This window comes from Triturus cristatus, chromosome 1_1 (genome assembly GCF_964204655.1).
Source record: "Triturus cristatus chromosome 1_1, aTriCri1.1, whole genome shotgun sequence".
In the NCBI taxonomy this organism is placed as follows: domain Eukaryota; kingdom Metazoa; phylum Chordata; class Amphibia; order Caudata; family Salamandridae; genus Triturus; species Triturus cristatus.
The window spans coordinates 1,273,122,146-1,273,143,444 of record NC_140579.1 but is presented as its reverse complement, the minus strand read 5'-3'; the positions used below and the strand labels follow the sequence as shown (position 1 = coordinate 1,273,143,444).

At 47.3% G+C, this 21,299-nt stretch overlaps 2 protein-coding genes across 3 annotated transcripts in view; both read right to left on the bottom strand.

Annotated features, from left to right (window-relative positions):
• LOC146871945 (ATP-dependent RNA helicase DDX42-like) overlaps positions 1–21,299 on the bottom strand; it is an 865,800-nt gene that overhangs the window by 607,451 nt on the left and 237,050 nt on the right. The window contains exons 5-6 of one of the 2 annotated variants that reach the window (XM_085652377.1): positions 4,425–4,461; positions 2,157–2,309 (exon numbers count right to left, since the gene is read on the bottom strand). In XM_085652377.1, coding sequence (XP_085508503.1) covers positions 2,157–2,309; positions 4,425–4,461 — 190 coding nt within the window. The remainder of the gene's footprint in view (positions 1–2,156; positions 2,310–4,424; positions 4,462–21,299) is intronic. The other variant, XM_085652387.1, reaches the window with a different exon arrangement.
• Positions 15,742–20,783, bottom strand: LOC146871946 (uncharacterized). The gene is made up of 2 exons (XM_085652364.1): positions 15,977–20,783; positions 15,742–15,886 (listed from the first exon to the last, which is right to left on the bottom strand). Exon 1 carries the CDS (start codon positions 19,401–19,403, stop codon positions 16,008–16,010), a length of 3,396 nt encoding a protein of 1,131 aa, XP_085508490.1. The 5' UTR covers positions 19,404–20,783; the 3' UTR covers positions 15,742–15,886; positions 15,977–16,007.

Sequence of the window (21,299 nt, the reverse complement as noted above, 5' to 3'; positions counted from 1 at the left end):
CGAGAAGGTCACCTCGGCGATCCTGACCCAAGATCCGGCGACCCCTGACCTGCCTCAAGCCTCCAGACGATGCCTGCAGCCACAATCCAGAGGACCCCCCTACCGCGACCAGAGCAGGTAAGAACATCTGACGTCCCAAGGAACCCCTGCACCCGGCGCCCCACGGCCTTGTATGGCCAAACTAACGGTGCCTAACCAACCCACAACATCCCAACTTAACCCTCGAAGTGGTGGTCGCACCCAGAAGATCCCCGTCCTCCAGCCTGCAGTGTTTCTTTGTACCGGACGTATCTCCATTGAAAAAAACACGGCACCCGACCTCAAAACAGCACCCTGCACCCAGCCACCCTAGTGCCGCTGAGGGTGCACCTTTGGTGAGACTTTGGTCCCCAACTTGCCCTGAGCTAAACCCCAGGAGCTTTTCACCCACAACCTTGTGGCCTGCTTGCCAGCAGCCACCAACCGGAGGCCCCCTATCCCCCATTGGATAACATTGGGCCGCAACACTCTGCACCCGGCCGCCCTAGTGCCGCTGAGGGTGCAACAACAGTGCATCACTGACCCTGGGGGACCCCTGAGTCTAACCCCAGAACCTTAACTCCCACAGCCGTTTACTTACCTGCGAACCGTTAACCTGTTTTCCTCCCATAGGATAACATTGACACTTTTTCTCCAAAAAAGTTTTGAAACCTAAAAATATTCTTTAAAAATCGCACATATAACCAAAACGGGTTTACTTACCTGTTTGCAGGAAATGTCTCAGTGATGAATCTAGGTATCCAGCACTAAGTTAGAAAGGCAACGTTAAAAGTAACTTACCTGCAATTTACTGTAAAAACCTATTCATTTCAATGTACTGCTCCAAAAAGTTTTTAAGTGTGGAGTTTTGAAATCTGAAACTATTCTTTAAAAATCATGCAAATAACCAAAACATAATTACTTACCTGTTTCTAAGAAATGTCCCAGTGCTGAATCTAGGTATCCAGCACGGAGTTAGAAAAGTAACGTAAAAAGTAACTTACCTGCAATTTACTGAAAAAGCATATTCATTCCAATGTACTGTATTTGCTAAGTGTTGCATACTACTGCTCCCCTGTAAATCAAACAAAGTACAATTTCTATTGAATTTTCAAACTGTTCTATATCCAGTAACTTATTACTGAAACGTATTTAATGCTTACCTGTACCAGGCTTGCTTGGTTCTAAAAATAAATAATACATTTTTACTCAAACATAATTGACCTAGAGCTCAGTTTTTGAGTGTGTGAATTCATTTTCTGACTGAGGGTATACATCAAATGCTTAACACTGTCCTCTGATTCTGCCTTACTGCTCGACCAAGCTACCTCTATTAGAGAGTAAGGTTCTATCTAAACTTTAACCTCTGCCTACCTTTGGGGACTCTTGAACTCTATACACACTGTGACTCACTTTGGTGCAGTATATATAGATCCAGTTTCTTGCAAGGAGACACCTCTGGGGGATGCAGGGAGACACCTCTGGGGGATGCAGGGAGACACCTCTGGGGGATGCAGGGAGACACCTCTGGGGGATGCAGGGAGACACCTCTGGGGGATGCAGGGAGACACCTCTGGGGGATGCAGGGAGACACCTCTGGGGGATGCAGGGAGACACCTCTGGGGGATGCAGGGCGACACCTCTGGGGGATGCAGGGCGACACCTCTGGGGGATGCAGGGCGACACCTCTGGGGGATGCAGGGCGACACCTCTGGGGGATAAAGGGCGACACCTCTGGGGGATAAAGGGAGACACCTCTGGGGGATAAAGGGAGACACCTCCGAGTAAAAAGGGAGACACCTCCGAGTAAAAAGGGAGACACCTCCGAGTAAAAAGGGAGACACCTCCGAGTAAAAAGGGATGACTCTACAGACACTGAAGTACAGCACTAGTGAGGCAGCAGACAGGGTGGAGGTGGGTGATGGGGAATACACATGTTGGCTATACTGATTGTGTATGAATACATCTCTGGCTTCCTTCATGATGCTCTGCATTTGTACTGGCTGTTATGAAACAAATTTGAGGACGACCTGGATGCCACTGTATTGTGCCAGTTGGTTGTTTATAAAACGACAAAAGGTTTTCTCCAAAATAAAAAGCATTTGCATGCATAAAAACAGAGGAAAAAGAAGCAATACCTCTGAATGATCCATAGGAGGCAAGGGGTCAATGATTTTCTTTGCTGTTGAGGCAATAGGATTCCCATCACTGTCATATTCATAGACATCCTCCTCTTCATCTGGCAGCAAGCCAGCTGTTGGGTTTTCGGCCATGTAGCGAAAATAGGCTTCCTGTAGGAAAACAGAGAGGTAAAAGTGCATACTAACCCATGGCGGAGAACAGCTCCCTGCACTGGCATCAATCTGATCATTTGACCACAAGCTCTCAACAAGAACAAAAGTCACCATGGGGAAATTAGTTCATCTAAAAATAAATGAAGACATAAAATAAAGGGACTCCCACCTCCTCATTCCATATCTAAATACATGCATGCAAGGGTATGAAAAACATAGCATGTGACTAAATAAAAGGAGTAATGGTGACTTAAGTCTACAGACTACATCCATGCAGTAGGGACTTCTAGAAGGTTTCACAGTCATTGTTTCGGCATAAACTTGGATATGCACTCTTGTTTAATTAGAAGTGTTGATTGGGCTATCTGGATACCAGATAACATGCAAACATTGACATTTGGGGGATTTGTCCACAACACTGGCATTGATAAATGTACACATTGCACAGGCAGCAGTGAAAACAACTAACAAACTATTTGCCATTACCCAGACACTGAAGCTACCCATCCAGAGGACTTGTAGCTATGCATCAAGACAGCCACCACTGCCTGATGTTTAATCCAATATCTAGTCTAATGTCACAAACCTAGATGATGAATTTGCAGATCTCCAGTGACAAGAAACAGCTCTGGATCTGGCCTAAACGATGCCACCACAAAAACTATTCCCAAATGGGGAACTGAGTCATCGTCTCTACAGTTGTCCAGACTAAATGATTGAAACAAAGCATTTTATTCTTAATAAACATGCTTTTAACAGTCCACTTAATGTAGAGACAGTTTTATTTTTTAAAACAGGTCTGATTAACGTCTGTTCTTTAAGCAGAAACAGAACCTGTTCAGTTTGTTGTTGGAACAAGAGTACTGGACATGAATGAAAGTGCCTTCAGTAAAACCAATTACAACTGTGCTGTCTCACAGATCATTAGAAAGTAAACTGCACTCAAGGGGGAGAAATATTCTGGCTCAGGAGATGGCCTTATTCTTGGGGAACCAAGTCAACCGTCATATGCTCCCCTCCTCTGCACCTAATCTGTATTGCTGTCAGATGAGTTTTGTTATTCTTTTTATAACAAATTGTTAATATTTGTGCGATTATCTGTCACATAAATAACTGAATCCAAAATGTGAGCTTTAACAATGTATATAAATACATAATTTATTAGATACATGATAAACAAGAGAACCCAGCCCTAATTATTCATCAGCAATAGTTTGTTTCATTTTACCTCTCATAACAACGTGAAGCGTCCTGTTTTATATAGTTCCAACTCTGCTCTATTGACACTCAAAAGATAACATTTTAAATCCTATCAATGATCTAGGCTGATATCCAAAACGGGCATATAAAAAAATAAGTAGTACATGGATTCCTATTAACGATATTAAACAGCTCTGCTGGCACAGACTGTATGTGAGAATCGGTTTCTTCAACAAAGCAGATGCCACACTGCATTTTAAAACATGTTCACAGTTTGCTGCTATATGGTAACAAACCCCTGAGAATCGCAACGGACACAATGATTTTTAAAAGGAAATACACTCTTAAAATGAATACGGTTGGAAAATGCATTTATGTTGTGGATATATCCCAATAAAAGTTTACAAGTTCCCAAAATCATGGAGAGAATTAGACTTTCAAAACTGTTTTAGGTGTACTTGCGACTAAAATTACAAGGACATACTGTCCTTTAAGAATGCTTAAAAATGTAGTTTTAGGAACAAGGGCATCACCAGTCTTCCGGCATTCATCGGAAGACAATGTTCTCAAGAAGTCCACTACTATGATGTGTGTATAACCTAAGAAAAGAGGTTGTCCAAAAGCCATTCAGACAAGAAATGCAATATTATATACAGCATTTTGAAACAAGAGTGTTCCTTCGGGAACAAACATCTCAACTAGGTCTGGGTATCACTGTCTGGATTTATTTTACAATAAATTCAGAAAGAACATTAATTAACCAAGTCACTAAATGAATCAGTGTGATTGGCAATTTAAGTGACAGCTTAACTTTTAAACTGCGAACTATATTAAGGTACTTCTTTCGATTTTATAAAAGGTAAAAGAGATTAGAAAAAATAGATAGAAAAAAAATGCTGCATTCAAACTCACTTGGTCATCTTCCTCTTCAATGTCATCTCGAATACCCCTGGAAAAACAAACGGAGAAACAAACTTCCCTGCAAATGTTCCACAAACCCATCTTCGTACTCACAAATGGCGTGGGATTCTACATTTTCGCAGAGGACCCAGCACCAAAGATAACAAGCAGCAATTAAAAAGAGGACAAAGACATAGCCGCAGGCGCCAGGACAATAAAATTACTCACCTGTCATATTAGCATTCCAGCCTGGGTATCGTCTAGAGGTTCACTTGCCAACCATCAAGGAAGGATTTCAAAGACAAACGTTTAGATTACTAAAGTAATTACATTACGCCATTTTATTAAGTCAACGGTGTCATTCAAAGAAACAAAAATCGCTAACCCATGTAAGCCATCTCACAAACCCAGAAAAGGATGAGTCAACACGGCATTCCAATGTGTCATAGTAAAGGTGGGTGGAAATTAAAAAGTATTAAGAAGAGAATAAATATATCCACTCTATCAGAAAAAGTAAAAGCGTTCTAAGAAGCATGAGACTCCTAAAAGATGACTATACCAACAGCATCAGCAAAAGCAGTATCAAGGCCACAGTTTTTTCCAAAAACTAACAACCAATGAAGACTGAACTTAATTTTCAGAAGGTGGAAGCTAACTAGCATTGAGGCTCAGATTACGAGTTCATAGAGATCCAACAATGACATCTGACACAGAGCCAGGCGAATGATCCAAGGAAGCCCAAGGGGGTAGGAGGGGGCACAAAAGAAACATGCATGAACAAAAATGGACTTGCCATAAGACTGAAAGGGTGGCAAGAGCTGGGACACCAAAGGCAGACAGCCACAAGGTCAACCACAGTGGGCTCAAACCACTCACTGGTATAGGACTATTGATTATGTGGTGTGGTTGTGAGATCTCACCATTTAATAATGTCACAATCTCCATCAGTTCCAGTTAGGTTTCCTTAACAAAAATCCTTTAGCTCAGTCCTAGGTAGTTGTAGCACAGAGCAGTCAGGATTAGTGAAAAAAAACAGGTGTAAAGCATTTAGAAGCATCGAAACAGGTAAGTAAGAAACATGATGCGAGAATTATCCAGCACCAATATATAAAAATAGAGTGTAGTTTTATCTTAAATTAGACATAAAAAAGACAAAAATCTATTGCAGGGAACCAGAGATATGATGTTTACAAGTTAAGTACATTATTTATGTTCCAATATAACTTTGTAATTGGTGTCATGGTTCCAGAGCCAACAGGCTAGCAGGACTACCAATTCTTAGACAGGCCACAATGTGTTGGTTGGGAGCCAGTCACAGGGACCTGTTAGGTTCAGGGAGACAGTTACCAGTCAGGTCCAGCAGTCTCAAAGTGCTCACAGAAGATTTTACGAGCATTGCAGTTCCAGTCAAGAAGTGGCCCTAATGCTGGAGAGCAGGATACTGAAGATGGAGCTGTGCAAGAGCCAGCCCAGGAACTAGGCACTTCAAGGACCATCTCCGGCCTTAGACTCGATCTTCCACGATACCCCAGTGAAGTCCAACTGCCACTTTTCTTTGGTTATAGCGGTCTTCAGAAGTTGTCCATAGATAGTGTCTCTTCCTTGCACAAGGACCATGCAGACTACTGCCAAGGGTCCCCTGGACTTAGGGACACCTGGCAAGGTCAGAAGGCATTTTGGCATACAGCGGTGGGCAGGTGATCCAAGGCAGTGGGGCTCTCACAGGTGTAGGCTTCCTTCAGCTTTCGTGGTCCTATAGCTGCAACAAGGAGTCAAGTCAATTGACTCTTGGAGCCACTCCTTCTGTCCTTGCAGACGTGGACAAGAATTTCCATCAGTGGGCACCGCAGTCTTTGATTCAGCAGTTACAGTCCAGTCTTGGGGTTGCGCCGTAAACTATTTGCTTGGTCCAGGGAGCAGCACAGCAGTCCTTCTTCTGTCTTCTTTCCAGTCCAACTGTGATCTAAAAAAGGCATGTGGATCTGAGGTGCCACATTTATTTTGTCTTATCAATTGTGGGAGTGGAGGACTCGCTAGCCTATGGGACAATAATTCCAACAAGGCTATCCATCTCACTTTGTCACTTCTTGTGGGAATCACCCTCAAAAAGATCCAAGGATACCCCTTTGCTACCCTAAACCAAGATGGTACAAGCCGCCTTACCCTGTGAGGAGCCATGGGCATACCCATCGGGTGTACCAAGCATGATGAACCACTCCTTCGAGAAAGCCGCTTCTGCAACAGGTTTTCCCCACTGGAGGAAATGCCAGTCTGTCTGCCTGCACAAAGGAGAGGGCCGGCAAAGTTGTGATCGCCATTTGCTTCACTGAGGCGGTAGCCTATCTGAACCTCGGCCATCTGCTGCCACTGCCCGGTAGCCATCCTGCTGGAGGAAGTCACACCTTCTCCCTTCAGCAGTTCTTTGTTCCCTGTTTTAGGAGTGCTTCCCATTACCTAGCAGAGTGGCAGCATTTTGTCTCAGGTGAAAACCGTTGCAGATAAACATGAAAGACTTCCAACGGTTTAGGAAACTGAAAAATATTCCCAAAAACAAAATTTTAATTGGTAGCAGGAGGCCAAGTAGGTTAAAAATATTTTTGGACCTTGAAAGGCGAACATTGCCTTAGAAGCCCCTGGCAAGAAGGGAACTACTTTGTGCTCTTCTAGTGGAAGAGCAGAATGCTATCACTCAGTGGCATTAGCCAATGGCTGTAGTTGGCTTACCAATTGCCCCTTGCTGTACGCAATATGAAAATTGTCAATGACAAAGAAACACACCAATGGATGAAGAGGGATGGTTGAAAGCTCTTAGAACTATATGATGCAAATAATTTTAGAAAAACAAAAACATCTTAGCTAACACCAGACCTAAACAAATCACAGAATCCAGTAAAATTGAAGTCCAACGGCTAAACCGTTCACTGAGGGGGTAGCCTCTCAGAACCTAGGCCATCTGTTGCCACTGCCAGGTATCCATCTTGCTGGAGGAAGTCAAACTTCCTTCCTTCAGCAGTTCTCATTGTTCCTTGTTATTGAAGCTCTTCACACTTCCTAGCAGGGTGGCAGCATGTTGTTTCGGTTGGCAACTGTGCAGATAATCAGGAAAGGCTGCCAAAGGTTTGGGCAACAAAGTAGTGACTTTTTAAAGTCACCCTTCTAATAAAAGTGATCTTAAATCTGGTTCAATATGACGTTTAATTTGATACCTTGGAGTAATATGTATGGTGGTTCCAAACAGATGTTAGCACACAATCTGGTAGGCACTGAATATGGGCCCAAGCGTGTTTTCTTTTCATCTTTTGGTACTAGGAAATATGACATCATTTAAGTCTAGAGGAAAAGGAACTGAATGTACCAAGTAAGACAAGCATTTATTGAAACAGGTGTTCAACACTTTGCAAACTGTGAAATACTCCCAAAAACACAATGAAAACGGATAGCGGGGACCCAAGTAGGTTAAAAATATTTTTTGGCCTCAAAAAGCAACCACTGCATTAGCAGCCTTCTTCATTAAGGGAATTACTCTGTGCATTGACGTGCTCCCAATGAAAGAGCAGAACGCCATCACTCACAGTGACGTTAGCCAATGGGTGTAGTTGGCTTACCAATTGCCCCGTGAAGGATGTGGAAGAAAAATGTGAATGACAAGCACACCAAAGGATGAAGAGGAATGGCTGAAAGCTTCTAGAAGCATATGATACATATAATTTTAGAAGAATGAGTTTGTCTCAATTAACACCAGACTTAAAATTCACAGAATTCAGTGAAATTGAAGGCCAATGGCTAAAACGTTCCCAAAAAATATACACACGCACAAGCCACTGCCTGACGCGAGAAGAATCAGACAGTCAATTATAAATGAAATTAAATGTTGTCAACCTTTCCTGCTCTTTTTTTTTTTAATGCCATCACCTCAATGAAGCTGAACTCAAACAAACATCCTCACTTGCCCTGTCTAAAGAGAAAGAAAGCCCATTTAGTTAGATGACAGTTCTATGAATCCATCCTACAAGTGTAAAAACCCCAACAGAACAATCATGAACGACTTCCAACAATGGAGCACAACCAACATCCTATCACTAAAACGTTAACAGAATTGTTGTAGAAAGATTCTATGAAAATACAACACAACCACCGCTGAAGAAAGGGGATGCTAAATCATAGCTGTATAAGAATTTAGACCCGACAACTAATAGATGAACGGCGGCCCTGTAGGCAAAACTCCTTTGGATAAAAAGGAAAAGGTAAGCAGATGGCTTTCACATGAAGGTTTTTATGAACCACATATCCAAATAGCTTACACAAAATTAAAGGACACAGTGACATATCTACTAAAATGCATTCTTACTTGACATCCTAATCAAGCATTGAACATAATAGGAGATCCCAGGCTGGAGAGCTAAAATTACACATTAATGTAAACAGTGGCACAAGTTTGGGAGAGCGGACTGGGATTTTCCAAGTTTAATAAAACATTTACATGGTAAGAACTTTGATGGCAACAATATGACATAACAAAAATGTCAACATTTAACTGTAAAAGTAGTCAACATGTCTTAGGTTTTAGAAGCCTGGAGACATATGGACTTTCCCCAATAGTGATCAGTACCAACTTGCAAAACAATTTTTAACGAATATATGGGCGACAAAACCCCATTACAATGTTTACTACATTTTTTAGATCTGCTTTTTAACTCAGGGATCAAGATGCAATTTTACATGTGCACTTTCAAAAAGGTGTGTTCTTAACAACACAGCTGAAAAATTGGTTTAAGAGGATACATTTGTATCTGCTTTTCAGAGTCAAGAAAGTCAATGCCTTTTAATTCACTAAACTGCACCCTTTCAGCTTGTTCCATCACTCTGTATTTACTTCTTAATCTGTCCTATTGTGAGGAACTCCACTACCTCTTGCACTGGTCAGTCTCCAGAACCGGGAAAGTCAGTTTCAGAACTTAAATACAGGGCCCATTTGAATACACTTTTCTGAGAAGAGCACACCTGGTGGGCGAAACATACCTGCTGGTGGATCTTGTCCTGAAAACCCTAGGAGCAGTCAGGCTTTAGCTAACCAATACTCTTCTATACATAGAGTACTGCATATATTCACCCTTTTTCAAAAATAATCAGGATATACTATTAAGTGGGATAAGTCGCTCATATACGTTTTTTGCGGTCCGTGGACCAACCTCCCCAAGGTCTGCGCGGCACAAAGAGTAACTGAATGATGTGCTGATTCAGCTCAAACTGCGCTTTAAATAATCTAGTAACCTTACAATATTTTGGGCCGCATTCATTCCATAGGTGACTTAAGTGTTTTTATCAGATACGTTTTTCCCTAGTGCGTGCCTTGTCTTAGAAAATATTCATTTTTTAACTAATTTCGTTAAAAATTTAGATTACGCTGCAGCTTAAATGTACCGTTACCAATCTAGATTGGGTAAAACAAGATTCTATGGCAGGACCGGAGGCTCAGATTATGATCTTCTTCCTTCGCTTTATTATCTATGCCAAACACACAGCAGCCAGAAAAGCAGTAAAAGTTACTTTTTCTTCAATAACAGCAAGAAATCATCATCTGATCTCAACAGAAACAATGAAAATTTGCTTCATAAACATCAACTCCCATCAGTCCATGGGGTAATACAGCAACCAAGTCCTTCTACACTGTCCATCAATCCTAGAAAGTTCTTCCATTTTGTTAAGCCCTCTTTCTTCGCTGCTACGCAGCCAGTTAAGTCCCTTTCCTTATCTTGGAAATTGCTTGATTGTTTTCAGGGCTAAATTGCGATTCTGAAATGTTGGGCCGTTAGTTAACCCCTTCCATGCGGGGCGGATTCCCCCGCTGTGCTGACCGTTACCTGCGCGGGCGTGGTCATGACGGAACGGTTCCGTCATGAGCACAGCTCAACCGACGCTCATGACGGAACCGTTCCGTCATGAGCGTCGAAGGGGTTAAGGGGCACGCGTGTGTTTTGACAACTGTTAGGCGATTGTTTTTTTCCTTTCAGAGCCCCTTACGGCCGCGGGAGCGTTTCCTCGCTCCTTTCGCGGCCAGCCCACCTGCGGCAGTCTCTGTTATCCGCCAGGGGGAGCCCGCGCGTCTCGTTGCTCCCGCGGCGCGGTTTTCTCTTCAAAGGGAGCTGCGCTGAGGAAGCAGAGTCCGCAGGAGCCTGTCCCCCTGCCGCCATACCACGAACACCCTTCGGGGTCCGTATTTGTCCCACACGTCCGCAGGGGTCCGTATTTAAACGCGGAGGTCTTGAGCCTCCGATAATCGCCTGAGGGCAGGTTTGTGCACTCTTTTCGTTTGGCTCAGCGCGCTGGGTGGCGGTTAGGCCTTGTCAGGATCTGAGGGCCTGCGCGCTTGGGGAGTGTGTGCCACCCACAGCGGCCTGCCCGCGCTGGAGCCTTTTTGCAGTTATTTGATCTGCCCCAATTTGACCTAGGCGCTGCCGGTCCACGTTTAGACCTAATCAAAGAGGTTTTCTGTGGTGTCTGATCTTTCCCTGTTGGCCTTGACCTTGATAAGTCTGGTTTGCCTATTTAGTGCGAAGTTTCAAATTCTACAGTTTAATAAGCACTCCCTACTGGGTATCTGGGGGCAAGATGGAGCAGGGGAGCTATTATGAGGAAGAAGAGGCAACACAATACTTACCTCTAGACGATGACTTCTTTGAAGCGGTAGATAGTTCCATTTTCAGGTGTGTTAATAAGGTGGTGGCCCCTATGGAGGAGCACCTTTCCAACCACATTGAGGCGGAATGCGCTAGGTTAGCACAGGCTCATCTGGGGGTCCCTCTTGGAAAGCCTGGGGTTTGTCATCAACGGGACGAAGTCGGTCCTATCACCAACTCACAGTCTGGTCTTTCTCGGATTCGTCCTGGATTCCGTTCTGTCCTCCTTGAGACTCCCATCTCGCAAGATGGCCAAGATCCGTCACACTTGAAGACAGACCATCTCCAGGCCCCAGACCTCCCTCCGTCAGATTGCCCGGGTGGTAGGACTTCTTTCCTCCTCCATCCAGGCAATCTTCCCAGGTCCCCTTCACTATCGTGCCTTACAGCACCTGAAAGCGCATCACCTCAGGAAGGGGCTTTCGTACGACCAAGCAGTTCCCCTGTCGGAAGAGGCCAAAGAGGAGATGTCATGGTGGCTGACACACATGGAGGCCTGGAACGGTCGTGCGATCTTTGGCTCAGCTCCGGACCTAGTCATAGAATCGGACGCAAGCAGGTCCGGATGGGGCGCCCGGTGCGGAGTATTCTCCACAGGCGGCGTTTGGTCGTTAGAGGAGCAGAAGTTGCATATCAACTGCCTGGAGCTTTTGGCAGGTTCGTTCGCCGTCCGCTGTTGGACCAAGCGAGCTCGTGCGTACTGCTGAAGATGGACAACGTCTCAGCGGTCCATTATGTCAATCGACTGGGGGGTCCCCCGTCCCGTGCTTTGGCGAATCTCAGAGGAGTTTTGGGAGTATTGCTTGGCACATCAAGTCTCGGTGACGGCGGAGTACCTTCCAGGCCAAGCCAATCAGGTGGCGGATTGGCATTCCAGGCATCTGAGGGATTCCAGCCTGTGGAAGCTAGATGTTCTGGTCTTCAAATGGTTGAACAGTCTCTGGGGTCCATTCTCGGTGGACCTCTTTGCATCCGGTCTCGACCATCAGCTCCCGCGCTTCTTCAGTTGGAGGCCCGAACCACTGGCGGAGGCCACGGACGCGTTTCTCCAAGACTGAAGTTGAGAGAGGGGTTATGCCTTCCCACCGTTCTCGATGGTGGTAAGAACGGCAACCCGGATCCGGCTCCTGGAGGCAGATTTAGTGGTGGTGACGCCTTATTGGAGGTCTCAAGTTTGGTTTCCAGTTCTTCTGGAACTTTCTTGGGATTTTCCAATCCTACTCCCCCCGCTTCATCTTCTTCTGAATCCGGACGGGGAGCAGCACCACCTCATTTGCCAGGGATCTCTCCGCCTCATGGCATGGAGGCTTTCAGGAGACACTGGTCGCTCCCAGGCCTTTCGGGATCGGCTCAAAGTCTCTTGTCAAAGGCCTGGGCAGATAGAACACCGAAACGCTATCGGTCCGCGTGGACTAAGTGGATGCGTTGGTGTCTTCAACGGGGTCTTGATCCCGTGGTCGCAGGCGTCGTTCCAATGTTGAACTTTCTGGCAGATTTGGCTACGGACGGCCTGGCTTACCGATCTATTAATGCGATCCGTTCGGCGATTTCAGCAGCTCATTGTCCAGTAGACGGAGCCCCGATTGGGGAACACCCGTTTGTCGGCTCTTGTGGGGTATCTGTCTGACGCGGCCCCCAGAACCTCGATACTCGGTCCTCTGGGACGTCAATTTGGTCTTGAATCTTTTCTTATCCTGGCAGCTTAATAAGTATCTTTCTTTGAAGGAGCTCTCTGCTAAACTGGCCATGCTGTTATGCCTGGTTTCCTTTCGCAGGGTTTCTGACATCCGGGCGTTGGACGTTACGGCAAGGGTCTTCTCCCCAGAAGGGGTTACGTTCATGGTGGTTCATCGTACCAAATCTGACTCGAGGACAATTTCATTTCCAGCTTTTACGGATGCGCCCAAACTGTGTGTGGTGAATTGTCTAAAGACGTATGAGGAAATGACTCTTGAATTTCGTCCTCCGGACGAACAGCAACTTCTTATTGCCTTACGAAAACCGCACAAAGCTGTCTCCTCCCCCCACTATAGCCAGGTGGGTGAGATGGGTCATGCAAGAGGCGGGTATTGATACAAAACAGTTTGGAGCACATTCGGCCAGGGGCACGATGGCCTCTAAGGCGAACCCACCCGTACTTACGTAAGTAATCTGGTTTAAAGTTTTCTGTCGGTTGATTGGTTGCCCACATTAAAGGCTTTTATTATAAGTATGTTGGTGTTGTCATCTTGAGATTGTCACCAGAAATAATCTCACGTGCTTTCCTTACATTGCAGGAAAGGATGGAGCTAAGCAGGATCAATAACGGTCAGGCGTGACTTGCCCGAAGAAAGAGGAGGGCTTCACAAAATGGAGGAACTTTCTAGAATTTATGGACAGTGTAGAAGGACTTGGTTGCTGTATTACCCCATGGACTGATGGGAGTTAATGTTTATGGAGCAAATTTTCATTGTTTCTGTTGAGATCAGATGATGTTTTCTTGCTGTTATTGAAGAAAAAGTCACCTTTACTGCTTTTCTGGCTGCTGTGTGTTTGACATAGATAATAAAGCGAAGGAAGAAAAGCATAATCCTCGCCTCCGGGTCCTTAATAGAATTGAAACTTACCGTTACTATGCTAGGCAAGTTTCGATTCTGCAAACAAACAACATTTTAGCTTTGCCTTCCGGGTGGGCAGTTTAAATCAAAATTGTGCCCTTTTACCCACTGTCTAGAATAATGATTCTCTACACCTGATCTTGGGTCAGTGCTTAAAAGTTTCCTTAAAGGTTCATGATTTTCTGATTTCTGCCCTTGCTCAGCAGCATATGAACTGCTGGTGTGAATATCTTTAAGGGTTTCTGCTCTGCCCATTTTCCATTTACAGATTTTTGCTTTCAGCATTCTGCTCTTACTGCTTCTAATTGGTTAAAACATTTATTTTCCTATTCTGTCGAGCAAGTCCATATGGGTGTGGTTACATATGCAACTGCGGAAAACTTCAAGCACGGTCGACAGGCAGCTATCTGGGTGATAAATTGGCGCTTTACAAAAAAGTATGATCAAGAAAAATAAAAGAACAGGGCACTAGGAAAGAGGGGGGAAGGAAAGCCTTGCTAGCGCAATAAGCACCACAAGCGGGCGGCTGTGGTCAGTGGACAGAGGTCAGAGCGCTGAGGAGTCACCGATCCCAGACTGGGAAACTGCGATGTGGCAAGCCCCAAGCTGCAAAACACCAAAACAACAAGCAGTATCCACCGGGTGCCTTATGGAAGGGCAAGTTACAATGCCATTAAGGAAACTCCTCCGGAGAAAGGGTACTACCCTTCGAGTTGACACTGCCTGGGTCTCTCCCGGGGCTCCCACACAGGCACCGTCATTGTGAGACAAATTATCATCCCCAGGAGGCCAACTGTCACAAGTGCGGATCAGCAAGTTTTTTAGTAAGGCCTATTCTCAAACTGGTCCTGCCTCTACCACGAGGCCGCAGTGAGATCCAGAAGCCCAGGACTATGACCAGCCTTCCTCCCACAACCCCGGCCTCGTCAAAGGATCATTTATTGAGGCTTCTCGTTCGTGCTTGCCTAAGGCACAGGTCTTATTTGAGAATCTCCAGCATTATAGGCCTTTCCAGGAGGATGTCACTGGGATCCAGGACACTTCCACTGACTCACTAAGAACCCACTCCATCGGCTCTGGAGACCCCACTGTATCAGTCTCTGTTTCAGACTCTACAATAATTACTGCAGTTAAATTACAAATTCAAGCTCAAACTTCATGACGGCAGCTCGTCCGCCCTTTCAAATTTTCAAGAAGGCAGTGGTGACCCGGCAGCAGCTCATTTATCACATAAAAGTCCGCCCCGCGCTGCAGCCCGGGTGCACATCCAAAAAAGCCCACCGACTCCTTATCACCAAGAAAGAGCCCAACTTATGAAAGCCCCTTTTCATCTAAAAACCTATCCGATCGGTTTCTGGCCTCCCCAGAAGCCCGAATTGAGGCCTCCCTAGCGCATACACCGGGCTTCAGTGCTCATCATATTTCTTTCAGCACTGTGCAAGAAGACAAGGACTCGCCTATGCCTACGCCCTCAGAGCCCACAAGTCCTTTTATGATCTCATTGACGTCCCTTCACGTAAAACAAGACTATCGCAACAGCCCTGTTATGGCAATCCCAGAAAATGGAATTACAGATCGACTTAATTCAAACTTTGGCCTCAACTTTGTCCGACTTGGGCTCCAGGCTAAGTTCTCTTGAAAAGTCCATAGGGTCTCTCCAATAATTAAACTCTCATCCCTTCCAGAAATTCTGGGCTCGCTTTTGGACAGCGTGAAGCTCTATACCAACAGCAACGGGAAACCTAAAATTACTCAAGAGGCTCAAACCGGTTTTCCCTCCGAAGAGTCCCTGTGCCTAGTAACGAATAGTTTCTTACCTGTCGGTGTAGTTTTGCAGCTTGAAGATCTTTCTGGATTCACTATGCTGTGCATTATTCCGCGATCTTGTGGTTGGGTCCGGATTCGTAGTCTTTTCTTTGTTTTTTTTTTTTTTTTTTTTGTAGCCCAGGTGGGCGTCGACGTACACCATTTGGTGCACCTCCCGTGACGTCGTCGTGCTTCCTGCGGAAGTCCCACCTTTGGGGCGCCATCTTCGGGTTCTTTTTTCCTTTCCTCTTTCTTTTTTTTTTTTTTTTTTAACCTCTAGGCGATTGATTAATCCTTCTTGTCCCTTTATCTGTATGTTTGTATTTCTTTGATCTTTTCCATTTTACCCCCTCTTCCTCCAGCCTCATCTTCCTGGCGGAGGTGGGTGGGTTCGCTAGTGAATCCAGAAAGATCTTCAAGCTGCAAAACTACACCGACAGGTAAAAAACTATTCGTTTTGCAGCGTGAATCTTTCTGGATTCACTATGCTGTGCATCGATTTTGTAGCGGTTTTCCTAGTTCTGTGGCGGCTGGGTGGTAGATGAGCGTTGGTCGTTGAAAATGTGCTGAAGCACCTTCTGTCCAACCTGTGCTTCCTTGTTCATCTGAATGTCCACGCAGTAGTGTTTCGTGAACGTGTGCACAGATGCCCAAGTTGCCGCGAGGCATATGTCCTGGATGGGCGTGTTCGCCAGGAAGGCCACGGTGGCCCCTTTCTTCCTTGTGGAGTGAGCCTGCGGCCCCTCCGCTAGCTCCTGTCCAGCCTGTTTGTGGCAGAATTGAATAGTGAGGGCAATCCACCTTGCGATGGTGCCCTTAGTCACTGGTCTACCCATGAAGCTAGTAGCAAAGGACACAAACAGCTGTTTCGACTTCCTGAGTTCTTTGGTTCTCTCAATGTAGTGCATCACCGCTCTTCTGGCATCGAGGGTGTGCAGTGCCTTTTCTGCGTTTGTAGTCGGGTTTTGGAAGAAACTTGGTATCTGGATAGTCTGATTTATGTGGAACGCCGACACTACCTTGGGCATGAAGTGTGGGTCCGTTCTCAGGACTATTCTATCTTTGTGGATCTGAATGTAGGGTTCCTGCAGCGTTAGTGCTTGAAGCTCGCTCACCCTGCGTAGTGAGGTTATGGCCACCAGAAAGGCTGTTTTCATAGTCAACATCTGCAGTGTGGCCTTGTGAATGGGTTCAAACGGTGCCTTCATGAGCTCCGTCAGGACCACATTCAGATTCCATGCCGGCGGTGGCAACCTTTTCGGGGGGGCCATCCTTTTGGCTCCTTCCATGAATCTCCTCACCACCTGCGAGCTGAAGAAACTTCCACCTTTTTCACCTCTGGTGTAGGCCACGATGGCCGCTAGGTGTACCCTTAGTGAGCTCGAGCAGAGGTTACTCTTTAGAAGGTGTGTGAGGTACCTCAGTACTGTTGAGTCTCTTGTCATTCTGTTTTGCAGGCCCTTTTTCCGGCACCACACAGTGAACCTCTTCCATTTTGCGCTGTAGCATTTTCGTGTAGTTGGTTTCCTCGCCTCCCGTAGCACTCGCATCGTGCTCGGCGGCAATCTTAAGTGTGCGAACTCTAGGTCTTCAGGAGCCATGCCGCCAGGTTGAGGGTCTCTGGCTCTGGGTGCAGGACCTCTCCGTTTTGCATTGAGAGCAGGTCCTTCCTCCTCTCGAACCTGTATGGGTCGCCTTGTGCCATTTCCTGAATTTGTGAGAACCATGTCTGCCTCGCCCACTGCGGAGCCACCAGGATCAGGGTCATGTTGCTGGTTCTGCACTTGTCGAGCACTCTGTGCAACAGGGGTATCGGTGGAAAGGCGTAGGCAAATGTCCTCGACCAGCTTATCCATAGGGCATTTCCCTTGGATTGCTGATCTGGTTGCCTGGACGCGAAGCTTTGGCATTTTGCATTGTGGCGTGTTGCAAAAAGGTCTATTGTGGGAGTCCCCCATCTCCGGAAGAGTTTCTCCGTTTCCTGGCCATTGAGCTCCCACTCGTGTGATGCTGAGGTCTGCCTGCTTAGCCAGTCTGCCTCCACATTGTCCTTCCCCGGTAGGTGAATTGCCAGTAGATCTATCCTGAGAGGTATGGCCCATCTCCAAATCTCCTGAGCTAGGGATGAGAGCGGGAACGACTGTGTCCCCCCTTGTTTGTTGATGTAGAACATCGCCGTGGTGTTGTCTGTTTGGACCAACACCCTCTTGTTGAACAGGTGCCTCTGGAATGCCTTCAGGGCTAGCAGGATTGTTTTCAACTCGAGGTAGTTGATATGGCGGACCGCATCTGCTGGGGCCCATAGACCCCTCACTCTGAGGTTGTCCATGTGCGCTCCCCATCCCTTCTGCGATGCGTCCGTGGTAATGGTCACTGTTGGGATTGGTGGTGTCAGGCTTCTCCCTGCTGTTATGTTGTCTCTGTTCCACCAAGTTATCTCCTCCTGCACTGCGTGCGTAACAACCACTAGATCCTCCCAACTTCCGTTTGCTTGTGACCATTGCTGTTGCAGCCATTCCTGGAATGGTCTCATGTGCAGGCGTACATTCGGCACCAGCTGGATACAGGACGCCATCATCCCCATCATCTTGCTCACAGCCCTCACTGTCAGAGCTCGCCCCTTCTGGTAGAGCTTCGCCTCCTTCAGTAGAGCCTCTGTCCTCCTCTCGCTGGGCACTACTGTACTGTTGCGGGAGTTGATCTTTGCCCCCAGGAAAATCTTCACCTGCTCCGGTTCCATCGATGATTTTCCCCAGTGGATCGAGAATCCCAGATTTGTGAGGGTGTCTGTTACGCGTTTTGCGTGCCTTTCGCACTTTCCGCGTGAGTTTGCCTTGACCAGCCAGTCGTGCCTTCGTAGGTGCGCCGCTACCGCCGACAGGCATTTTGTAAAGACCCTTGGTGCTGATTTTAATCCGAAGGCCAGGGTCGTGAACTGGTAGTGTTCTTGTTCGATGTTGAATCTTAGAAGGCCCTTGTGCCTTCTGTTTATTGGGATGTGAAGATAGGCATCCTTGAGGTCCACGGTGACCATGAAGTCCCCCTTCTCTTATCTGTGGCAGAACCTCCTGCAGTGAAGTCATTTTGAACCTTTGCGTTCTGATGAACTTGTTTAGGTAACGGAGGTCTAGTATGGGTCTGAGGTCTCCGTCTACCTTCGGAACCACGAAGTAGTTTGAGTAGACCCCTTTGTTGCGTTCTCTGAACGGCACTGTCTCTATGGCTCCCTTTTGCAGGAGTTTCCGCGTTTCTTCTCTGAGTATTGCCAGTTCTTGGGCCGATCTCAGTCTTCCCCTTGGTTTCCTGTTTGGAGGTCTTTTCTCCAAATCTACGCAGTACCCGTACTGCACAACGTTCCGTATCCACTTGTCTGTGGTTATACGCCGCCACTCCTGAAGGTAGAACCTCAGTCTTCCGCCTACTGGTGTCGTATGCTCGTAGGCTCTTGAATTTTCTCTTCCCCCTGATGACACTTTTCTGCGCCTCACCCTTGGGGTCCTGACGAGGGTAGGCGTCCTCTTGCGTGCTGAGTCACTTCGTCGAGGGCTGTTCGCCCCCTCTCCTCCTTTGGCCACGTCCGTTCCCTCTCCCGCGAAAGGACTGGCCCCGAGGTTGATATTGCCAGTTTTGCTTCTGCTGACCTTGTCCGTGACCTTCACCCTGCTGACTTTGTTGGAACGCCTGGTGCGACGTCCCCTGCTGGCTTCCTCCCCTACCGTAGGGTCTTCGAGGGATTTCCTCGCCTCATTCCCCTCAGCTGTAGGGCCCCCATGGACCTCGCCGTCTCGTTTTCTTTTTTCAGCTGGGTGAGCTTGTCGTCCACTGTTGCTCCGAACAGTGTCTCTCCATTGAAGGGGGTGCCAAGGATGTTGTTCTGCACTTCCGGTTTGAATCCCGAGATTCTTAGCCATGCATGCCTCCTCTCTGTGACCCCTATGGCCATGAGTCTTGCTGAAGTCTCTGCCCCATCCAACGCCGTCTTTATACAGGAGTTGGCGATGTTTTTGCCTTCATCTATCAGGTGAGAGGCTCTCTGCCGGTATTCTTCGGGGAGGTGCTTTACTAACTCCCCCATCTCATCCCAGTGCTGGTATTGGTGTCTATTGAGGAGTGCATTTGAATTCGCCATGCGCCAGTGCATTGCGGCGTTCCTCTCGACCTTTCTTCCTGTGAGGTCAATCCTCCTGCTCTCCTTATCCGGGGGTGGGCCCGAAGTTGCTGGTACGTTGGCCCTTCTCCTGGCCGTGGAGGCTATGATGGAGTCCGCGGTCACGCTACCCTTGATGTAAGGGGGGTCCAGGGAGGAGTGCTTATATTTCTTCTCTGTCCTGGGCGTGATCGACCGGCAGGTCGCAGGTTCCTTGAAGGCTTCTCTCCCCTGATTCATCACGCTTTGTAGCATGGGGAGGAACTGGCTCCTTGTCTGGATGGGGAGCAGTGTCTCGACGAGAAAATCGGCTTTCGGTTTCTCCTCGTCGAGTTTGACGCCGAAGGCCATTGCTGCGCTCCTGACCACCATATTGTAGACCCCGATGTCGTCGGGTGGCGAAGGCCTCGAAGGGTACGTGTCCACGGGCTCCTCCGGGTTTTCGGTGTCGAGATCGTGCCATTCGACGTCGTTGCTGGTAGATGCCGCCGATTCGTAGAACGACCGTTGGTCTTCTTCCTCGGCTTCTCCCTCATAATAGGGCTCTTCTTCCTCTTCGAGTTCTCTTGTCAGCCCTTCGGCGTCGAACTCGTCTTCGACCTCACCGACGTCCGCTGATGAAACCGTTGGAATCTTGAATTCCTTCATTCTGGCGTCGAACTCCTTCTTTCTTTGAAGGATGTTCTCCATTTCGGCCTCGAGCCGCCTCTTCTTTTTCTCCATCTCGGAGATGCTTTTGGCGTCGACCGCGGGTCTTTTCGATGAAACTTGCCTCGACGTCGAACGTTCTTTCTGCGTCGATCGGCCCGTTTCATGGGATGCTTTCGACGACCCTTGCCTTTCGGCGTCTTTCGGCACCAGGGAGTCCTTCTCTAAGGATCCGCTCGGCCTCTTGTCCGTGGTTCCCCCTTTGGACGTCGAAGTTTTCGGCGCCGGGGCTCCCTTCGTGGACTTTGACTCAGATTTTCTCGAGTCACCCTCGTGTTGTCGAGGTACTTTCTGTTTTGCGCTCGACGATTCTCTTACCTCGTCTTCTTTTTTCTTGTCGGTCTCTACGACCGTGAAGTTTTCGGCTGTCTCGGCGTCGTTGTCCTCGTCGTCCGAGGAGAGGCCCAGAGCGTAGAGCGTCGGGGGCTTCCCCTTGCCATCCATGCTGGCGTTGGCCCTTCTCTGCCGCTCTCTCACCCTGAGTGTCTTCGGCGCGAAGGCTGAGCAGGCGTTGCAGTCGATACTCTGGTGATCGACCGGTAGGCAGAGGTTGCAGACCGGATGCTGGTCTTTCTGCGCGAACTTGTGGTGGCAGTTTGGGCAGAACTTGAATGGCGTCTTGTCCATTGCGCTCAGGGTCTCTGAGCGTGCATTCTCCAAGGCCGTCGAAGAAAAAGGGCGCTGGTCCTCCTTTCTTCGCGCTCCCGATGAAATCTTTTCCTTTCCTGATATCTTCTAGTGTTTCTATCGACGAAACTCGCTTTTCTTCCTTCTTCCTTCGAGTGTAATTCTGGAGCTTCCCGATGACGATCCAGACCCAACGGCGGAAAAAAGAATCTGAAGATGGCGCCCCAAAGGTGGGACTTCCGCAGGAAGCACGACGACGTCACGGGAATCCGGACCCAACCACAAGATCGCGGAATAATGCACAGCATAGTGAATCCAGAAAGAT